Source organism: Mustela nigripes, chromosome 4 (assembly GCF_022355385.1).
Source record: "Mustela nigripes isolate SB6536 chromosome 4, MUSNIG.SB6536, whole genome shotgun sequence".
Classification (NCBI taxonomy): Eukaryota; Metazoa; Chordata; class Mammalia; order Carnivora; family Mustelidae; genus Mustela; species Mustela nigripes.
This window is the reverse complement of record NC_081560.1, coordinates 15,732,771-15,755,958: the sequence shown is the minus strand read 5'-3', so window position 1 is coordinate 15,755,958 and position 23,188 is coordinate 15,732,771. Positions and strand designations below refer to the sequence as shown.

Sequence of the window (23,188 nt, the reverse complement as noted above, 5' to 3'; positions counted from 1 at the left end):
AACTATGATGTCACAAACACAGTGGCTGACCCCACACCACTCACACATTAACATGATGCATAAATATGCAACAATTTTATACAAGACCCCTGGATAGAAGTCTTTAGAGAGAAACTTAACTGCCATCTAAGTTGATGTTCTAGAGTTGTCAACCTGGGAAGGTACCAACAAAACAAACTAGGTTGGCGTATGGACAGTAAGAACTGGTCATTATTTTGTGTGTGTGCCCAGAGTTAACTAATGAAAGTGAAAAATATTCCTCTGGTCAGAGACTTGGGGATAGACCTACAATGGGAGGTTCTCATTACCAAAAGCTCAGTTTCAACAATGAAAGACTTCCTTTCTGAGACCTCCTGTCATCAGCATCTAATTCACCAAAGCTCTGGAAGCATGCATTTTCTTGTAAACAAAGCAAGGCTTCGGATCATACACAGAATTGGGTTGCAAAGGGATTTATGTTAAAAATAAGATCATCCACTCCCAGCCCAGTACTCTCCTGGCATCTGAATCTTTGAAGCTGGAATGGAAGAAAGTGCACTCATTCATAAGTCAAGACCCTTAGGAAGTGACAGATCAGGCTCTACACACTCATGAAAAGCCAATGAATTAAATGATCCATATCTAAAATGCTGTTCAGCAATCCGGCCTGGGCCACTGATGTGTTCCTCTTCAGATTGATTATTTCCAACTTTCTCTGCTCTTCCTGAACATTGATACCCTCCTGACCCTACTGTGAGCTAGGAACTATGAAAAGTCTACAGCTTTTACTCGTGTTGGGAGCACATAAAATTGTTGTTCTGAGTCAATCTGCAAAGAGGTTATTTTCAGATTGGCACACATTTCTGTACTTGGTTCTATTTGGTTCAATTATCTTTACTAATAAGGGCTTGCTTATTTCACTGAGAAAATAAAAGTGATCAGAACAGAACTTCTGCTTCTCCTTTTCTTCTCTTGGCTTACAATCAAAAAGCTCTGTTTTTTTTCCTAGTTCACGTGTGCTGCTTCTTGGTTGCTGTGGGTCCTCTACAACCTCAATCCAAATCCCCAACTCAGCTGCCTCTGCCTTTCCGGCTCTGTACTCTGCAGAGCCTGTCCCCACTGCTCCACTGGGCACTGGATTCCATCTCTGCTCCTTCAAAGGCATGGTCCCTGCAGCCTCTCTTCTGAATTGAGTTCTCTTTCTCTAGGAAATGGGTCCCATCAGGAGAGACAGCTGTACTATCTTACAAAGTAGCAAAAAAATCCTCCCTGGATTTCATGCCCAACTTGCAGCCACCACTCTGTTCTCTCTTCCCCTTTAGAGCTAAACATCTAAAAACAGCAACCTATGCAGACTGGCTTCCTTCACTCCCATGTGTACATGTGCCCATTCTATTCACCTTCACCTTTTTACTCTTCAACTTCTTCTTCTTTTTTTTTTTTTTAAGATTTTTTATTTATTTATTTGACAGAGAGAGATGACAAGTAGGCAGAGAGGCAGGTAGAGAGAGAGGAGGAAACAGGCTCCCTGCTGAGCAGAGAGCCCAATGCGGGACTGGATCCCAGGACCCTGGGATCATGACCTGAGCCGAAGGCAGTGGCTTAATCCACTGAGCCACCCAGTCCCCCTTACTCTTCAACTTCTTGGGCGGAAACTAATAACCACCTTCTGCCCAGATCTGTTGACTAGTTCTTAGCATGCAATCCTTACTCCGTCGCTCCCACTCTGGGGCATTTGGTAGAGTTCTCACTGTTCTCACACAGAACATTTTTCTTCTCTTGGCTTACAATCAACAAGCTCTGTTTTTTTCCTAGCTCACTGTGTGCTGCTTCCTGGTTGCTGTGGGTCCTCTACATCTCCCCCACCTCTATTTACCAAGTTGCTCAGGTCAAAACCACAGAGGTTTTGGGAGAATTAAATTATATGATAGGAGTAGAAATATTAAGATGTTTCCTTGCTCACAGTAATGGTGCAATAGGAGTTAGCTATTATTTTTACTTATTATTACATTTTAACTAAAAAATATACGATCTAGACAAAAGTTAGGGAAGAATAGCAAAAGAAATGAAACACAAAACTCTGGGTAAATGTCAACTCGTGAAAAAGAGGAAAAGACAAACACCCTCCCAAAGGGGTAGACAGTGCCCTTCAGAGAACAGACCAACATCATTTAACTCCTCAGACAGATTTCAAAATGGAACACATCCCTCCAACAAATGGAGGCTTAATCTTTACCAAACGACCCAGTTATCAACTTATTAAATGAGGGGGGAAAGATTCAATTTTAGATGAAGCAATCAACAGAAAAAAAAATCAGTATTTATAGCAAATTCATGAAGCAAAATGCACTTACACAATTTTCTAATGTTCACACTCATTATGAGGGATGACTGTGCTTTAAAAAACTTCACTAAAGAAATATTTCAGGAGGAAAAATGTTGAACCCTAGATAATTTCTATAAGACTAAACATTTATTATAATATAGCAGCTCTGAAGAAACACCTAGTTTAACCACTGCACAGAGCAGATAAGGCAACGGAAGCCTGAAGAGGATAAATGTATTGCCCAAGGTCATACAACTAATTAGTACTTAGATTGGCTTTTCTCATTCTTGCTTATGTAGTTCCAATCCTCTTCTTTAGTCATTTAAGCAATGTTTGCTAGGAAAATATGTACCTAGTGTTTCCATAGCCCTATTGGAATTCTCATCACATGAGAGAAAAGCTCTAGTGAATCAGGGACTATTTCTGTTCCCCACCCCCCACTGTTTGCTAACAGTAAGCACTCATTTATTGCATACTGAATAAATGATATTGTCATGTTACATGACCCAATTTCATTTTCCAATGTTTACCATCTAACGTGGTATCTAGCATATAATCATTGCCAATATATAGTTTTTGAAAGCATGGATGCATCTGAGTGAATGGCCCCACCTTGACTTACATGTTAAATTAAATTTACCTGAGGTCAAATATGGAAATCAGAAACAACAAAAACCCCAGGAAACTACCGCCCCCCTATTTGAAGATGGGCTAAACCTAGTGACTCACAAACAACAGCATCGAGAAAGGAAAAAAATTTAGTAACTTTACAGTGGAGAAATCTAGCAAATACAACCGTAACCAAGTGATCAGGTTACTCTCCTCACGGATGTCATGTGGATATCATGTAACCCCTGATATAATGGGACAAAAAGGAGACTTCACCTCTGCCATCTTCTTCTTTTTTTTTTTCTCCCTAAGAATCTGTAACTCCGTTATGAGTTGAACAATAGACAAGGGCAGATTGGGGGATATTCTTCTGCCACAATATTTAAGATCATTAAGGTCATGGGAGAAAAAAAAAAAAAAAAGAAGAAAGTGTCAGAAAGTGCCACAGACCAGACGAGACAGGGAAGACATGCCAACCCTGTGCCATGTGATGTCTTGGATTAGACTCTGGGATAGAAAGTCCAGAGTTTAGTTAATAGTAATAAGCACTATCAGTTTCTTTGACAAAGGTAGCATGGGAATATAAAATGTTCAACAACAGGGAAAACTGGGTGAAGGGCATATAGGAAATTCCAGCAGTAGCTCTGTAACTTTTCTAGAAATCTAAATTATTCAGTAAATAAGGGTTTTTTAAAAAGATGTACATAGGGGCACCTGGGTGGCTCAGAGGGTTAAAGCCTCTGCCTTCGGCTTGGGTCATGATCCTAGGGTCCTGGGATCGAGCCCCGCATCGAGCTCTCTCCTTGGCAGAAAGCCTGCTTCCTCCTCTCTCTCTCTCTGCCTACTTGTGATCTCTCTCTGTCGAATAAATAAATAAAATCTTAAAAACAAAAAAGATGTACATATATTATTATTAAGGATTTTATTTACTTTTTATTTGAGAGAGAAAGAGGGTATGAACAGGAGGAGAAGCGGTGGAGGTGGGAAAAAAGATCTGAAGTGGACTCTGTGAGTGTGTGGAGCCCCAGCAGGGCTCGATCCCATGACGGTGAGATCATGACCTCAGCTGAAGCCGGGAGTAGGATGGTAAACCGACTGAGCCACCCAGGTACCTCTCAATTTACTTATTTATTTGAGAGAGAGAAAAAGAGCACTCACAAGGAGGGGGAAGGGGAGAGGGAGAGAAACAGATTCTTCACAGAGCGTGGAGCCCGACGCAGGCATGACCCTGAGATCACGACCTGAGTTGAAACCAACAGCCATTCACTTAACTGGCTGAGCTACCCAGGTGCTCCTAAAATAAGTTGGAAAAAAAAAAAAAATCAGTGCTGAAACCAGGTGATGCACATTGGACTGAAGAGAGCAGTGTGCAGGTAACTGGCCAGATCACCAAATATGGGCATTCAGGGTTTACACATCTCACAGGTTTAAATATCCCGCCAGCAGAGTCGTCTCTTTCACAATAGACAGAATACATGTCAATTAAGTGGTGAATTACATCCTCTTCCCCTAACCTTCCTGTGGTATTTATCAGTGTTTTCAGCACTGTTTCTGAAAGTGAGAAGGTGAGTTGGGAGTTGGGAGCAGGTGTACTTTGCAGGCACAGGCAGGAGGTCAGCTGGCTTTGCAACTTGCACACTGCAGGGCAGCGGGTGTGTCTAGTGTGTCTCAGCAACAGCAACCCCAATCCGAGTTCCCGCTTTTGGGGAGCATGCTAGCATGCCAGACTTGGCCCCAGTGGTTTCATCTATGAGATTACGTTTCACCCTCTTTGTCAGGGAGGCTGCTATGATATTCTCACTTTAGAGATGAGAGGTATGATCATCAGAGAGATGAATGACTTGGTCAAGGTTACAACTGTGATTCAATCACAAACATTTCTGACTCTTCCAACATGTCAGTAAATAAAAGACTGGAATTCCATTAAAGCAACTGCCTAGGGCACATTCCTAACATTGTTCACCTTTGCCAGAGAATAACACACCAAGATATTATATATTATACATTATATATATTTAAAAAATATCCATGTAACTCCCTTCACGCTGAGAAAATGTTAAAGGGTCGTTGAATACTATACCTCATAGACAACAAATGTTAGTCCGTCCTCTCCTACTTTTATAGACTACACCTATTTTCATTTGGTTCCAAACTGGTTTTTGCTTGTGTTTTAGAGTACAGACTTGTATGAATTATCAGGGCAATTCAAAAGCGCAGAGTAAACTCATGCCAGAAGTCAAGTTTAGCCCGTTTACACAGGATAGTGTTAAATCTTGGCCAGAATCAAGTTATTCTAGATATAAAAATACATATTGTATCAATGAAACTCCTTTGGAATTACAAATACAACAGATTCTCAAAAACTAACAACCCTCTGCCTAGACTATATGATTATATGCTTTATTAAGGACTCACTTATATATTTCATTCTGATTATGGGAGTCAGTTTCTGCTATCATTATGGACTTACTTTAAGGAATTTTTTTTAACATTTCTCTTCATGTTCCACTTTTTAAAGCTGAATAGACCTTCCTCTTGGACATCATAACCATTATCTTGAGGGTTAATAATTCATAAAGTCAGTAATGAGAGCCTAATTCTTTTAAGTAAGTCTGAAATTTACCAGCAAGCTCTGGGACTAGCAAAAACTAAACCTCTTCATGCTATTATTTTAGGGAAATTGCCCCCAGGCAAGATGGAGCTAATGGAAAAGGGATGGTAAATCTTTGAAATAGTGTAGTCATCTTTCTCTCTGCTAAAATAAGCAAGGTAATTAAAAGGGCTGCCATCCTGTAATTACCAAGGAGTCCTGCCTTATGGACGGAAGTGGGGCTTTGTTAGACAACAAACATTCGAGTTTGTAATCTAATACAAATAATGACCCAGACACATGAGCAAGATCTGTTAAACAGCGATGGCAAACTGCCCCATGCTGGCTGCATGCACCTCTCAGTGTATCATCCAGAAAGGGCACTGATTTCTTTAAGCCCGGTAATGAAGCACTGGTCTTGTTCAGGGTTTGTAATGCTGACCATCAGTAGACGGCCCAAGAGGATTCACTCCCTTTGGGATTCGGGTCAGACTGCAGTCCTCAAATCCCTTTTCCCTAGAGGTGTTTTATGCATTTTTGTTTAACCAGTGCTTCTGAAACAATAGATCTATTTTGGTATGGTGTGTCACGTATGGACTTAAACTGGTTCTTGTCTTTATACTCTGTATGAGCTCCGTCGGCCTTCCCAGAATCTGTAGTTGTTTCCAAGCTGGAATCAGGTAAGAGAGTGAAGGAAAGAATCAAATGTATAACTTTGAAGGACAAAGCTCCCTGAGCAACCACAGTTTAGATGCACCATAATTATATATTAAATGTGGAATGCCCGAGTTGGCCATCTTTACTTCTAATTAGTGTATTATTTTCTTCAGACTCAAATCTTTAGAATGAGTTAACTTCTTGATTTCCTCTTTGAGTGTGTCTGTGTCCTTCTGAGACCCAAAGACACTGCTGAATTTCCTGGATTTATATTTATACGAAGTCACCTCCCCCAATTTGATATAAGAAGTTTTCTTACAGAGAAGTTTTATCACATAAGAGATGATGAGTAAAGCACTTGCCAGGAAATGTCATCTTCTTGTAAAAACTCAAATTACCATTACCTCTGGCAATGGTAGACAGATAATGCCACGGAAAAGATAGAACAGATAACTGAAATCCACCGATAAGCCTCAAATCTCATTTCTGCCCCAAATTTCAAATGCTTCCCTACTCCCAACTGACTTCCTTCAGAGTTGAAGGGAAGCTGAAAAACATTAACTGACCTGAGATCCATTCTTTCTTTTTTAGTTTTCAAAAATTATAAGCTATTTGTCTAGTAAGTTTGGAATGAGAAGGGACACAAAACACTCTTCTTCATAATGAGTAGCCTTTATGAGTTAGTTTAACTCACCCTCTAGCTACACCTCCCAATACAAACACGTGTGTCCACCACATTATTAAATGAGATTTTGTGCTAGTCTGTCACTTACAATCTCATTTATATTAGAAAATATAATCAGTCATGTATAGAAGGGAGAAATGCAGAGGTTCAGGGAATTACTCCTTCCCCACTTGAAACTTTCCCACCAAAGGAAATAAGAGAGAAGAACGGAGAAGGGGAAGGCAGGGGAGAAGCTCTAGAAGGTATCGCTGTTTAAGAAAAAGAACCAGAAGGACTGAGGCAGCTGAAGCTGCAGAGAGAATTGAGCGTGGGGGAACTTTCACACAGAATTCTCTGGGGGATTCAGTGATTGGATTACCAGGGAAATGACTCTTGCTCACTGCCACATCCAGATCAAAAGTCTCTGCCCTCACCCCTGACAATGACCGTGGATTTCAGGATTTCCATCCATTAAACCCCATTCCAGATAACAGGTCCAGAATCAGAGCTTGGAAGTCATTAACCCAGGAATGTGTCCCCTCCTCAATTCCTGACCTTTGTGTCTTCCACACTCTTGATAGGTCCATATTGGAATCAGTGGGGGTTCTTAACGTTTATAAACCTCTGGTTCTCCATCAAACTCCTTCTATTCTGTTGGAATCCCTGCCTGTGCCCTTGGATGCCGGTCGTGATCTTCTCTGACTTGACTGCACTTGATCATTGGTCTCCACAATTATGACAGAGCCCAGAACCTTAACAGCTAACACACCTGAAGTCTTAACATCTTCTGGCCTACCTGGTTACCTCATTTACCATAGTACAGACAGGGATCTAACATAGTGAATGGAACGTAAAAAGTGCCCAGTAAATACTGAACGATAGATAAGATGAACCAAAAATCAGCTACGCATTTAAAGAAGCACGTGGAAAATATGAACACTGAGAAGTGTTCATATGTGGAGTAATTTAAGAGTTCAGGACCAATGTCACCTCATCATCTGTGAATCACTTTATCATGACATTGAGTATTCTGTGGGCCTCTGACATTCATACAATCACATAAGAGCTAGACGTGCTGGACATGTCTTTGTGGATAACTTTGTGACAGCCGCAGGAAGAATGAGGACAGTGTTTGGTGATGTAGACTCCAGAAAGAAACTTGTGCTGTCTCAAGGGTTTTCTAGACATTATGATACCATACGACATTCGCCAACTTTCTGCTTTCTCATCTTAGTTAAACCTGAAACTAAAGTGGTTAATAAACCAAAAGATCCTAACTTGGCCTCTTCAGCATAATAATTTTCTTCTGCTGTTTTCCTCTGCCCAGCTCCATTTTCTTCAGCCCATAAATCATCTCTTGGGGTTCACATGGTACTACGCTTCCCTTCATTTTCCTAACCATTGTTTTCAGACACAAGACGAATCTGTCCATCAACCCAAGGAGGATCAAGCAGCTGAAGACAGGCTGATCACATGAGATCAACTAGGCACTTCCAACTTACAAGCTTCCCGAAGTTTCTCTTTGTCATAGTGGAATCCTTCATAGTCTTGTAAACTGATTTTGTTCACCCGGATCCTCAGGCGGTCTGGGACAGACTGGGGACTGCAAAACAAGAACCGAGTAGTCAGACAAATGAGAGAGTGGAAGTGAGAGTCACATGCACCTGGAAGGACTAAAGGAAATAATGTCTCTTCATGCTTGGAAGAAAATGTTCTCATTCAACCCGGAATTGTAGGTTCTTTACCGGAATATGGCCATTATCTGGAGAATGTATCTCCAGAAACCTCAAGTTTCTGGAATTTAGGCAAGAACATGGAAATAGGCAGAAAAAGCTTCTGGAAGCTGTCTGGGAGCTACGCTTTTCCTGTTTACTGTTAAGTCATTAAGAATTCTAATAAGATCATGTGTTTAGTTTCACAATAAATTAGACACAGCTGATCTGAACCAGTGAAACACAGCATAGAGCTGTAAAAAACTGCTCTAGAAAAATGTGCCCCTTTCAGCCAGATACAGCAGTTTGGCCCTCCAAAGAGACAAGAACAAAAAAACAAACAAAAAAACCCCTCTGAAAAACAGACCAAGAATTGAGAAAGCACAGGATTGAGACCAAAATACCTCTACGTACCCCAAAAGTCCGAGAGCACCTCTCAAAGCTTATGACAGTAAATGCTGCCTGTGATGGTGATTCTGACTGCCTCAAAATGATGAAAAAATTTTAAAATATATATAATGTACTTTCTTTAGAAAGGGAATGAAGTTGTAATTCATTTTAGAAGAACTCAATGCAAACTCGTGAAGGATACATGTCAAACAATTCAAAGAGGGCAGCACCAAGCTTTCTGAAGCCTCCTGTCCACTCACAGAATGTCCTTGGGTTTTACATAATATTTTCCAAATCGTTTAATCACTGGCATTAGTTGAGTGAAACAATTTAATTTTCATCATCACCACTACGGATCAATGCATTTCTTTAATGTATTAATGTAACACAATCCCCACTTGTCCTTCAGTATTACCTTATACTTAGACTTCACTGGTTCAGATAATTTTAGCAAATACAGGATTGCTTCTCCTTTCTTGTGTTGTGGGATAAGAGTTGCTATTGACCAAAGTAGAAAGAACAGCATTACTCTTCTATTCATTTCAGTAAAGAAGGGAAGGACTGGAAGAGGCAAAAGGGAAAGGAAGAAAGAGTAGGAAGGAGGAAGAAAAAGATAGATGGAAGGAAGGAGGGATAAAACATTGTCAGAATACTGCCACCCGCACCTCAAACACACACATGCATGCAATTTCACTGCAACTCTGGAAGGAGGGAACAATATTTTAATCTCATTCTCTTGCCTAATACCTCACCTTAAGGCAAAGCAGACTTAACTCCCTCCATGTAGACTCCCATTCTAATCCTCCCCAAACAACATATAGACCCAACTACGGATACATATGTGCGTACTCATACATCGTTCACTTCCTCCTCCCACACGAAGATATTTAGATACAAGTGCACACATTCTAAAGAGAGCGGGTGGACAAATAAAAATGTCTGAGGTTCACTGGGTTAAAAACTAAGTCAATATGAAATGACAAGATGGATAATTCTGAGGGAAAATTTTGAGAAGACAAATCAGTCGACTAGTCCATTCAAAGTGTGTCTGTTGGGTGTCTACTTTGTATTGGGCATTGTGCTGGACAGGAACAGGCAATGGTAAATAAAACTGGCATAAGTTGTGATGGGAAATGGGATTTGAAGGCACGTTTCTGAATTAGTAGAACATGCCTTAAATATCACAGGTACAGGGAGGGAAGCTGAGGTTCAGAAAGGAAAAGTGATTTTATGGTCACAGAGCTACTAAGTGGCAGAACTGGGAGCAAGAGTCTTATAGACTTCACTCACCAGTTTCATGCTTGTTTTATTGTATGATGCCAAGAATCCCATGGATTTGACAGCAAAACCACAGAGCCTGAATTAACAAAGTCAAATGATCTCTATGTGGTATTCAGATTCTTATCCATAAGCAATCAGCTGGGGGATAGTTAAGTAAACTGTTATACACTGAAACAAGAAAACACTGGGCAAATATTACAAATGAGTGTGTGGATCTAAAACTGTTTAGCGGGAAGTCTCACTGGAACACTGTGGAGTGAAAAAAAATGTTATGGAAAATTACATCTGGAATAATCTCCTTTATGTAAACTGCAGAATTTTGGCATTTGTATATGTACACAAGTGTCTGGAGAGAATGTTCAGCGAGCTATCCCAAGCAGTTATTGCTACATGATGGGACTTAGGGATTATTTTACATCAAGTATCATCCTTTTCAGAAAAAGGTTTTAAAATTATATCAATATGTAAATAAATGATAACTCAGAACCAAAGTAAAAATAAGAGTTACAGCAAAGAATGTTAGGTATTAGACGTGAGTAGGTGGGAGAGGTTAGGAAAGAATTTAAGCAATTAACAGAATGACCACACAGTGTTAGTGCCAGATGCTTATCCCGAAATTATAGGGGTTTGATCCTTTTATTCTCAAGTTCGCCCTAGTGACCTGAAAAGATTGTAATTAAGAAATATTTCCCCACAAGTACATCAGGTAACAGGGAAGCAGGAAGCACGGAATGGTGGCCCAGCATACTCTCTGATGGAAGATGGGGGAGGACAGAGGTGGAAAGAACTTTACTTCAATACACTTTGACTTGGCAGTAGGTCTAATGACATTGAGCTCTAGCATTCTCCAGTGGGTAGAGACATCGGGAGTAAGACCTGGTTCCAGCAGCAGCTGTAGAGTAGAAAATAGGATTCAGAGAATGACTATAGACCAGTCTCAGTACTCCTTTCTCCCAGGAGCTCACTAGCTAAGCACGGTGTACTGCCTTTCTCACGGTCCATCTGTGCCTGCTCCCTGCCCACATACTTCCACCTCCCAGCTGTGCATCTGTGCTCCCCAATTCCAGACACACACTGCTGCCTCCTGAGCCACAGCCTCCACCAACCCTCCTTAAAGGTGGCACACCATGGACATACAACAGGAACTGTCATTTGAATGGAACTTTCCAGAATCCAAATGAATTAATATATCATCTCACTGAGGAGATAATATATTGGCAGGAGACAAGAAAATGGAGACTCAGTAACTGCTTGTCACTCTCCCCCATCCCACCTTCTTAGACACTCCCTCTCTTCCTGTCAGCGCCCATCTGCTCCTGACGACCTGCAATGCCTCCCACGTTCCTACCAGCAGCAGCTTGCTTGAACCCACTCTTCTGAGGAGAGTACCTGGTGTTTGGCCTGGATCAAATGTTGGAGCCCATCCACAGATTTCAGGGCAATCATGGGGTGTGTGATTGAAATCTCCTTTGAATTCTTTTGGATCGTGGCATAAAGACAAGGCAGTTCAGAAGAGCTGAAGAGCTTCAGGCTCTGAGTCAGACTACCCCGACGTGAAGTACACTTCTTCCACCTACTGGTTAAACAGGAAGCCCTGGGCTTCAGTTTCCTCACAGGTAATGTAGAGGTAAGAACAGGATCCACTTCTCAGAGTACCAGGAGGATGAAATGAGTGAATAGAGAAAAGTGGCTGGCATGTTGTAAGTGCTCAGTAGATACTCACTACTATCAGTATAATCATTATTCTGAAAACCCTCGCCTACATAAGGTTCTGCTGGTAAACAATAGCATCTTCTGCTGCCAGGGAGCAGGAAAAGTTTAGGGCGCATGCTGGGACCACCCTAGGCCCTTCCGACCAGCCGCTGGGCTTCCTCTGAGGGGGAACGGTCTAGTCTGGATGGTGCCATCATTCTCCTGGACCTTCTCCCACAGGTATTTTACAGGCCAAGCAATAACATGAAAACAGACAACCAGAAGGTGGGAAAGATAAAATGCACAGATATTAAGCGAAAGCCGAGTAATTCAATTGTGTCCCTTTATGTCAAAATATATTAATGTCCCATTAATGGCTGAGCGAAGGTGGACGGTGACAAAGCTGTTTCTTGGAGTCTGGAGAAAAGCAGAGCCATTAGTTTTCTAAAATTAAATTTTCCCAAGAAAGTTAGTAGAGCATAGAAGAGATGAACAATCTGGATAAAAAGGGATTTGCCTCCATGCCCACATCTACCACAAACTACCCCCATACTGATGTAGGCTCTGTAGTAGGGGTTCTAAGCCAGACTTCCTTGGGATCACTCAAGGTTCTAAAAAGGGACTAAGCAATCTTTGAATTCCCTTTGAAATCAGGACAGTGACCTCAATCTATCACCTCCTCATAAATTTCCGCTGAAATGTCAACACTGAGTTTTTTAATGCAAGTGGAAATTCATGGTTTTGGACGTAACTCCTAAATGTCCCCATGACAACTGCCTTCTAAAGTACCAGAAAGCATCTCATTAAATCCACACACTTGGGCTCCAGACCACACCTTCCCATATCCACATTACACACACCTCTTACTCTGAGATGCTGGCAGGGGAGGAGAGAGGCGGACTGCCATCCAGAACACTTACTGCTATCCAACTTACACCTTCCTCACTACACAGGTTTCTCTCAGTCCTCATAACACACTCTCCTCATTCCAACTTTCTCACATGGATACCCCTTACAGACAAAGAGAATAAGTTGGGGGCGTTTGTTCCCCAAGGTCACTACAAGACCAGCAACACCACATAACTCCTTCTCATCAGCAACATGAATCACCTGGGAATAATATCCCTTAATATTAAGACACTATAACACATTGCATAACACGACCCACACTCAGAAAAATCTTAGTTCCAGTCTGAACTCTGTCAATTAATACATGTTTGACATTGAGAATTCCGAAGTCACCTTGGCTAAACCATTTTCTGATTTGAAAGTGGAACTGATAATAGGAATGTGTGAGCATTAAATGAGAAAATACATCTAAGGCACTTAGTATATCTCTGGTAGATAGTGTTAAGTATGTGTTGTATTTTTATTAATGCCTGTATGTTTCAATTTCTTTTGAAAAAATTTTTTTTTTAAAAATTTAATCCTAGATAATATCAGAGCAGAAGCTAGAATGTTGTTGTATTTTTATTAATTTTATTTTATGCTTCAATTTCTTTTTAAAAAAATTTAATCCTAGATAATATCAGAGCGGAAGCCAGAATCACAGCTCTAAGTAGCAATTAGTAAATACCAAAACTTAGCAGAATGACAGTTTTTTTTTTAAAGATTTTTATTTATTTATTTGACACAGAGAGAGAGAGATCACAAGCAGGCAGAGAGAGAGGAAGGGAAGCAGGCTCCCTGCTGAGCAGAGAGCCCGATGTGGGGCTCAATCCCAGGACCCCGGGATCATGACCTGAGCCCCAGGCACCCCCAGAATGACAGTTTGATGACACAGTCAGTGAGACAAAGATTCAGAGTTACGTAGCCATCTATAATTGGTGGGATGAGAAATGTTTGCAAGGTATCTTTAAGATACTGAGAATATAAATCCTCATTCATGTTACAGGAGACCCTTAAAATTATATAATTACTCTATATTTTGTACTATGTAAATGTCCAACTTTCATTAACATTTTTAAATGCTTCAGGGTAAGACCTGCCCCCTACAACACTCATTATGTAGACTCACTCATTTCTATGATGAACTCTAATTTAACTAGGAAATTGCTACTCATATATACAGAGTTAGTTATTCTTTGCAAGGCAGAAAACATCACAACTTTGTCTGTCTTTCTCCTTCCAGGCCTGATTTAATTGTGATGTAACACTTTAATACCTTTCAAGCAATATAAATGTGAGATTCTATGTGATCATAACTTTGATGTAATAAAGTATATTTATAACTCATCTTTAATTGGATTCATTTGAATGGCCCTTGTTTTATGAATGGGCTTTCTTGGAAATTCATGGCACAAAAGACTTTTCCTCTTCTTTACAACTCCAGCACCTAAAAGAGTCTAGCCCACATTGTTTACAATCAATGTTTTTAAACAAATAAATGAATGATATACAGGAAAGCTGAATTCCTCTGGGGCTACACATGGCCCTTTAGCACAGTTGGACATCCTCTGAGCCTCCCCATAGCTGTTCTTCTCTTCGTGAGCCCTAGGCAAACCCTGATTGGGTTGCCCACTTCTGTGCTTTTTCCATCCAACTCTCTGAGATCTGGAGGTAAATCCACATTGGATTATGTTCTTTTGTATCTTATCTCTAGGGGGATCAACACAAACAGGAAAGAACATACAAATGGTAGTTGTCCCTACCAGAAAAGTATGTATACCATTTCAGGACTTCCTGTTCTTCAATTAAATAACAGTGAACCAGAAACATTTACCGTGCCACATCCTTTCATCAGCTATCAAGCTGGGCCTTATTTAGATATAATTATACTCAATAGCTTCCTTTAGCAACTTCCTAGAAATTGCTGCAATTTACCCTGGGACATTTTCAAGCTGCCACTGACAATAACCTATCCAAAAACACATCCAAGTGGGCCTCTTTGGCATTGAGCAGTAAAACCAAATTGAATCAAAGCTTCCGAACAGAGATTTAAAAAAGATTTCTGACACCTGCTGAGTTCACAGGGAATTCTTATAATTCAGTTGTCTTCTGTCTGGAGCAGAGAACAATGCCTCAGAAATGTGAAGAAAATTTTAAAGGAGTTTTTGAATTTGGAACCAAAGATAAACCAAAATCACAAAGATAGTAACAATGAGCTCCCACTATCCAATATATTCTTCTAGAGAAAGTAGGTTTTTTTTTTTTTCCTCCACTTCCAAAATAGAGAATGTATTTGTAAAAGTTATTAATTCTATTTCAACAGATGTTGGGTGCCTGGGTGGGTCAGTCGGTTAAGCATCTAACTCTTGATTTGGGCTCAGGTCATGATCTCAGGATCCTGAGATAGAGCCTGGTGTAGGGCTCTGCTCTTAGCAGCGAGTCTGCTTCTCTCCCTCCCCTGCCTCCTGTGCTCACTCTATCTCTCTTAAAACAAAAACAAAAACAAAAACTTAAGTTCTTGACTTAAGACATCCATTTATGGGGTGGTTAATATAATATGTCATAGTCACAAGTTATTTGAGACTGATATCCCTCTAGATCTCCAAAAAAGATAATGGAATTAAAGCACTGCAGAGTTGGGAGAAAACTTAGATATTCACTGATTCACTATTTGCTAGTCCATCCAATTGTCTATTATTATGACCGTATTTATGGCTGCCCCATCTCTGCCTGTCCCTCCTCAAGTGTGGAAGATGCAAGACAGAAGTGCCCTATTCTTCGTTCATACTTCCCATTTATAAATTCTTCCTCTCTCCATAATCTATTGACTTTTCTTCTACCATTTGGGTTGGAATTGGGTTTTAAGTCACTGGGATAATCAACCACAGACACTAATAGCAAAAGAATGTAAACCTGAAGCACCAGAGCTAGACACCTATTGAAGAAACCATTTGTTGACTTAATGTCTACCAGATTAAAAATAAGTTTTAAGTTCCAAATATCAGAGAACTTTTATGCAATTGGTAGAAACAAAAAAAAAATGTGTTTTTTTAAGTTTTCTGGAGATCTGCAAACACATACATGCACATTTTCAGGCTTTCTAGTGAAATCCATGTTTATGTTTCGAAATTGCAAAAAGTGAATATGCGGCAGAGTGAAATCAGCATGTGGTCATTACAGACTGTCTCTTCGGCTGGGCGTCAGGTTCATGGCATGCAAAGGAGAAGCAGAGACAAAGAACTAGCAGTGGCTTCGCTTACTGGCACCTGCAAGAAGCTCAGCAAGTAGAACAGCTTCATTTCTGCTTCAAAGGAAAAGAAACTGACCAGCAGTCCTGGTCAATATGTCACATTCTCCTGACCGTCCGCTTCTTTTTGCGGTAGTGAACGTCCCCGCTGTTATGGACTCAGCCAGCAACTCAGAGACTTTAATGTGGAACCCCCCACATATACATTACAACTTCTGGGGACCAGAATCATAGATTTATTTTTTACGCTGCAGACCCTCCACCTCTCCTCTACATGAGATCACACCATCCCTTTCCCTTTTCCTTTCCCTTATTCAGGCTCATTAAATCCACTTCTGGGTCCACACTCAAACCGTACCCCCCACCCCCTTCAGTAGAATTCCTCACTCTGAAGCACTTCTCTCTGGATTTCAGTTCGAAAGACTCTCCTGATTTTCCACCTGCTCTTTCTTTCTCTTCCCTCAGTCGTTCTCCTTTAAATAGTGTTCAAATATGTATGCTTCTCTGTCTCCTCCGGCAACACCCCCACAGACCAAGCTACTATCATCTTGCACCTAGACTGACTGCTGGAGACTGAGCAGTCAGTGTGAAATGTAAATGCGATCATGACATGGTGATCCCCACCCCCATAAAACCACGAGCTCTTTGAGGACAGGAGGCCCAGCCATATCTATCTTTGTTAAGCTGCTGCTTCCCATATGGACTTACTAATTTTGAAAGGAGAACTATTTGCCATGACAACAAGCTACATTCTTCATCCCACCTAATCATGCGTGCTATATAACGTGCATCAATGGCCAGGATGGGGACCAGTTAACAGAAATTGGTTCAAGGGAAAAATCAATTCCCATCACTAGACTAGCAAATGAAAAATAACCACAATGCTCATGCTATCCTCACAGACAGGGCTGAGTCTCTGGTTTGCCTCTGGTTAATACAAATGGAGAGAAATTTCTACTTGTCATTAGATACCATTTACAGGTTTAAATCTCCTGAGTCTCCCGTCCTAATATTTGCTGAATTGGCAACTACATGACAACCTTTCAGAAAACTTTAGAGGAGCTTCAGACTTTAAGTTCCCACTTAAACTCTTTCTGCTTTATGTTTAAAGAGTGTAGGAGCTGGACAGATATCATGATAAAAGGCAAAGGAAGCAAATACCCCCAGGAAATACAGAGGAATGGAAATTAGCGGTAGAGGGAAACATGTACTTTTGTAGAATCCTGCAAATTCAAACTGATGAATGAAGAACGGTTGGGGTAGGAATAAGAACTCAAGGCTAGTCTTTCATCACACCAGGCGAGAAGCATTTCTACCTCATGAGATAAGTCCATTTAATGGAGGTTTCCCAGCTATTAAAAATGACTAAAGATTCTATCATAAAATACTAATAAGGGCTACTTTTAGCAGCAGAGCCTGCAGGGGCTTAGAGAATTCTTTTGCTGCTCTGATTGTACAGAGGTCCATTAATGACTATCTCCGGTGGAGTAAGGCACCTGAATCAAGGAGACAGAATAGGATAATGTTACTCTCAAGCCATCCAAATGGCGTCAGATCTCACGTGCTCAGATAAAGAGGCATTTTTTTTTTAACTTAAGGTTTCAATTGCTTTGTATCAAACAAAAGGAGAACCCAACATTTACTGGCTATTTAAATGCTAAAATCTTCCTTTGGGTTTGCAATCACCACCCTGCACTTATTTGGAACGGATAAAAAAACTGACTTTCTCTGACGGAAAGGGGTGTAGAACAAGTACAGGGCTTCGTATATTTTAAAAAGTGTCATTTTGAGGTGCCTGGGTGACTCAGTCAATTAAGTGTCCAACTCTTGATTTCAGCGCAGGTCACGATCTCTGGGTCATGAGATGGAGCCCCAGGTCAGCCTCCATGTTCAGCAAAGGAGTCTTTGGAGATTCCCTCCCTCTCCCTATGCTCTTCTCTGAATTCAAATGCTCTTTCTCAATGAATGAATCTTCGAAAAAAAAAAAAAGAAAAGTTTCATTTCACAAAAGAAAACACTCCTTCACATATATCATAAAGGACTAACTTAGGCTACAACAACTACATTTGCTCATCATCTAATAACCCTACGCAGGTTGATGAATAAAGTGGTGGTGTCTGAGTAACAGCAGTACTCATTAAAAAACAAAACAAAACACCAAAACCTTAGAGTACATGTATTTTTTAAATATTTAACACTTACTTCACTTCTGACCCTACAGGAAAAAACTAAAATTGAGAATTTTTTCAAGTAAAAAGAGCAAAACAAAGCGAAAGCTGAAAATACGTAAGGCAATTAGGGTGTGAAAATAAGTGTGGCCATCTTATTAAGATGGAGAGATATAACCAAACTTAATTTGAGAAAGGACTGAACACATGAATTACCAGATGTGTTCCTCCCGAAACTACAGAGCAAAGGAAGTAGCTTTGCCTTCCTAGGAGACGCGCTCGGGAAGAAGAGGATTCCAACTCTGGTTTCTATCAAGAAAATAAAAAAGTAAGTATTGACCTAACAATAAATGGCATTACATAAGAAACACTTCCTTAAATGGTTTCAACTTTCTATATAAAACATTTTACGGAAGGACACAAATACTTTCTTAAAATCTAGGTGTTTGAGAAAAGTCACAAAACCATTTCTCGTATTAGGTAATTTGAATTTCTCCGTGTTATATTCTGACTCATGCTCCCCTCCAGGTTGACAATGGCTTGCTGAGGTCTGGAATGCTCCGTGGTGCTGCATCTGGCTCCCGAGACTAAGAAGACACCACTTCTTTCCTACTCATCTGCCTACCACTGGGAGAAAGCTATGTCCCCCACTCAGAGCAGAGATGTGCTCCCGTCACCTCGGGCTTCCTTGTCTGAGATCCATGAACAAATCAGAGTCCCCAATTACCTGTCCAATTCAGTAAATTTAGCCTATTAGGCAGAAACTGTCCTCACCACTCTCTAATCCCTAATCCAATGACCAAGGGAGTTTTTTTTTTAAAAAAAATCATTTTTCTTGGTGGTGTCAAAAATGGATAGAACAAAGATACCTTGCTAGAACAGGACTTGTAAAAATCATATAATCCTATCCCTACAACTACTAATCAACAAAAATGACTTGAAAATTTCATAGTAAACTTGAGGGGAAAAAAAGTACCTTAAGATATACGTTTAGTGCTAGACTAATTGCTTGGATGATGAACAAACACAAATTAGCTAAAATACTTACCAAAACTAAATATATATATATATAATCGAAGAGAGAAGGAAAGGGATGGTTTCTGCCGAGAATGTCATGACAGAAAATGAAAACAATTCTGGGTATTTTTGCTTGGGTACATTTCCCTCTCTCCTTTCATTTACCATCTTACAGAGCAAGCTTCTACCAAAGGCAGTATCTTAACATTTCATAAGCCAAGAACCTCTCATCAAGGAAACGTTTCATTGTTTTACTTTGCCTGAGCAACTAAATATCATCAGATCAAAAGACTGTTCTCTCTTGAGAGCAGGAGAGTCTACAAGATGGAAGAAAAAGAAAATCATTACAGTTCTCAATCACAGAAAGCAGAAAACTTTGGCCTTTTTGTTCCATTTATAATCCTTCTAACACCACTTTCATTTCAGTCAAATATCTTAGCTACACCTTTGGAACTTGCTGAATTCATTTTTAGAATTTCATTTTTTGACAAAATGTGATGAGTTCTGGGGACTAATTAAGTGTAGCATCAACAAGTATTTTCTCTCTCTGCCTTTAACAATGTACTTCCTTTTTATTTCCTGTAAGTGTTTCAGGACATTATAACAGATGGGGAAGCTAAATCACATTGGTATAATTAAATTAAAAATCTACAAATGAAATGTGCACTGCAGTTTATTACTATCTTAGCAAAATAATCTAAAATAAACACCCCTTGAAATGTTCCAAAGAAATGTCTAGACTTCATTGTTACTGATAAGTTCTTCCTACGCTGTGCTGGAATAGAACATCAGTTATTGTTGTAATACTGGAGTAAAAACCTAAATGGTTCTCTTTTTCTCTCTGAATGCAGTAAATCCATTAATAACACTGCAGATTGTGGTTTATCTAAGATATAAATAACTACTTTCCAGAAGTTTTGAGGGTTTTTTCCCCTACATGGAGAGTCCATTTGTAAAGAAATCTTTTGTTCACAAACACTAGCAAAATTACTCCCTTCCCTTTCCATTTATAGCCTGTATTCCTACAGTTACTTTTATTACAGTAATACTTAAGAATTTCATGTATGAAAAAAATTTAAAGTTTATATTATCTGACGACTCATTTTACGGAAATTGGATTTGGGTCCAGACAGGTCAACAACAATCTTATTGCACCTAAACAGTTAATACCAACAATCTTCTAGAAATCAAAGAGCAATACTCTTTAGCTCTTCTTGTATCTTTTAACAGAAAGATTTTAAAGAATTAAACCATACATACAAATTACATATACAATATTCAGTCTTCACACCGTTGGTAAAAGGAAAAGGAACAAAACTAAAATTCAGTCAAATTTATCTAGTATGATGCTGTTTGGGACTGGGTTGTGTCCCCCACAATTCCTAGGCTGAAGTCCTCACCCCAGTATCTCAGAATGTGCCGGTAGTCAAAGAGAGGGTCTTGCAGGAGGAATGAGGTTAAAGTAAAGTCATATGGGTGGACCCCAATCTAATCTGCCTGGTGGCCTTAGACAAAGAGATTAGGACAGACACACACAAGGAAGAGTACCGGAAGACAGCCACCAGCTATAAGCCAAGGACAGAGACTTCAGGAGAAACCAACCCCACCAACATCTTGATTTCAGACCTCCGGACTCCAGACTGTGAGGAAGTCCTTTTCTGTCTTTTAAACCTCTCTATCTGTGGTACTTTGTTAGAGCAGAACTACACAGATATGTACGCAAGAGAACCCTGAGAACTAATACATTTTACTTTAGTCCTACCACTACTGATTATAAAGAGATCCCATCAATAGAAGAATGAGAGGCATCTCGTTTTCTACTGTCTAAAATTCCTACCTGGCTTGGAAAACCCTGCTGGCTTGATGTTACTGCTTAGGATATTCAGGCTTTAATTTCTATTTCTCCTAAAAGTCAAGAATACAGAATAATCTCTCTCTCTCTCTCCACACGCGCGCGCGCGCACACACACACACACACACACACACACACACACAGAGTTGTGTTTATTGAACTAATACATTACTTCTAAAGTCATTTTTAATTTTGAATTCTTAAAATTTATTTTGATGAAATAAACAACGAAATTCAAAAATTTTCTTCGTGGCTCTGTCCTGCCCAAGGGACCTGGAGCACACGCTGTACCTGAACTTTCCCACAGACTCTCCCCACGCCCCTGAAGCTGACTTGGGCCATCGCCTCCTCAGGCCTGGCACCTCAAGCCAACAACACCTGAGTAAATATTCCTTTCAGGTCTGAAGTGACCTTTTACTTTACGAGAAGTGCTGACTCGTAAGCGTAAGACTGCTTCTACACCTACACAGACATGAATAATTCATCTCCAAAAATAAAGTTTAAAAGCAACGAGATATAATTTTAAATGTTGAGGGAGTCCTAAATGTATTACGCCTTACATAACTGTACCAGAGGCTGCCATCTGCGTTCACCTTTGCTAAGAGAAGAAGCCAGGCTCCCTCCATCCACCGTCGCTGTGGGCATGACCCTTCCGGTGGAGCCATGGTTCGCAGACCGAACACCATCATGAACAGTTTGAAAAGACTCTCCCGGTTCTTTAACTGTACAAGAACTTATTTTTAACTGGGGTTTGCCGTTCTGACATTTTTCTTTTAATGACACTTGAACCGCAAACTTATAATACTAGAGTCACACATTTCAATCCTAAGTTATTATTTCCAAGTTTTCTTCAACAAGGAAGAAGTTGACCTAGGGTGACTGAATAAAATACATAAATCATGTTCATGAAAATAAACACACACGCAGGAAAGTGATCAGAGGCTCGATCACCAGTGGACTTCAGGGTCTTAAATGCCATCTCCAAAGCAGAAGGCCTTGGGTGTTAACTCTAGCACTTTATGGCATACACTCTTGGTTAAGTTACTAAGTTAATTTCTTATTCTCCATCTTTTTGCCTGTGGAATGGGAATAATGACAACTGTTACCATAAACAGTTATTGAGATATTAAATTCGATCACAAGTCAAGGTGCCAATTAGCATAATAACAGACACATATTACCTTTCTGGCCAAATGAAAAAATCCACTTGGGTTCTTGTGGAGAGCAAGGAGAACCACGCATTAAATGTACCAAAGCAGGACAGGGCCTGGCTTCCCTGATCTGCCCTAAGGGTAAGGGATGACCCTGCCATGTCCCATGGTAAGTCTTGCCTGCTTCAAGTCTTAGATCCCTTTGGGGCAGATTTTCATATAGTCTAGGGTCATGTCCTGAATTGTAGCATAACAGAACTTCAGAGCTGATAGAAATCCAGGGGAACAACTGCACTTCTTTTTTATATATTTGAAAAACTAAAATGCAAAGAGGTTAAACTTGGTCAAGGTCATACAAATGAAAGCAAAGCAGAGCCCTCCCCCCACCCCCCAGATACTCCAAACCGCAGCATGTTGCCATGGGGGGGCTAGAGAATAAGGAGGAAAACATTCCAGTGAGAGACCTACGTCTGTTCCTGACAGCCCTTTCCTTTAAGGCCCTAGACTACCCTCTGGCCATCTGAATGGGGATAAAAGCCCAGATGGAGTGGGAAAACTCTTGGGGGAAAGTTGCAGAGCATAGGGAAGAAAACCACCATCGTCCAAGCTCTCAGCCTGGGCTCAAGTTTGAAAAGTGATAGGGAACGAAGCTCAAGCAACTCTTAACCTACTTCTCCTTGGAATTCTCGGTGTGGTGTATCTGTTTTATGCAACCAGGAGAGGGGGTTTCGTAAGAAGGGAGGAAAGCATGACATTTTGACATTATTAAAGGTCGAGAGACTGGACAGTAGAAAGTGAAATCACTAGGAAGATAACCCAGAAAATGTGAGAGTTGGGAGTAAGAGAAGAGAAATAGGACGGGTTAGCAGTTTCCTCTGCTCAGTGGTTCAGTGAACAAAGACTTCTGCATTCCAGCCAGCCTCAAGCCAACTCTGATGTTTCCTTATCTGACTCTGAGATTCAGC

At 40.4% G+C, this 23,188-nt stretch overlaps 1 protein-coding gene across 3 annotated transcripts in view; it reads right to left on the bottom strand.

The window, feature by feature from the left end:
- DGKI (diacylglycerol kinase iota) overlaps positions 1-23,188 on the bottom strand; it is a 433,300-nt gene that overhangs the window by 110,082 nt on the left and 300,030 nt on the right. For all 3 annotated transcript variants that reach the window (XM_059396338.1, XM_059396340.1, XM_059396341.1), the window contains exon 21: positions 8,328-8,428. In XM_059396338.1, the coding sequence (XP_059252321.1) occupies positions 8,328-8,428 (101 nt within the window). The remainder of the gene's footprint in view (positions 1-8,327; positions 8,429-23,188) is intronic.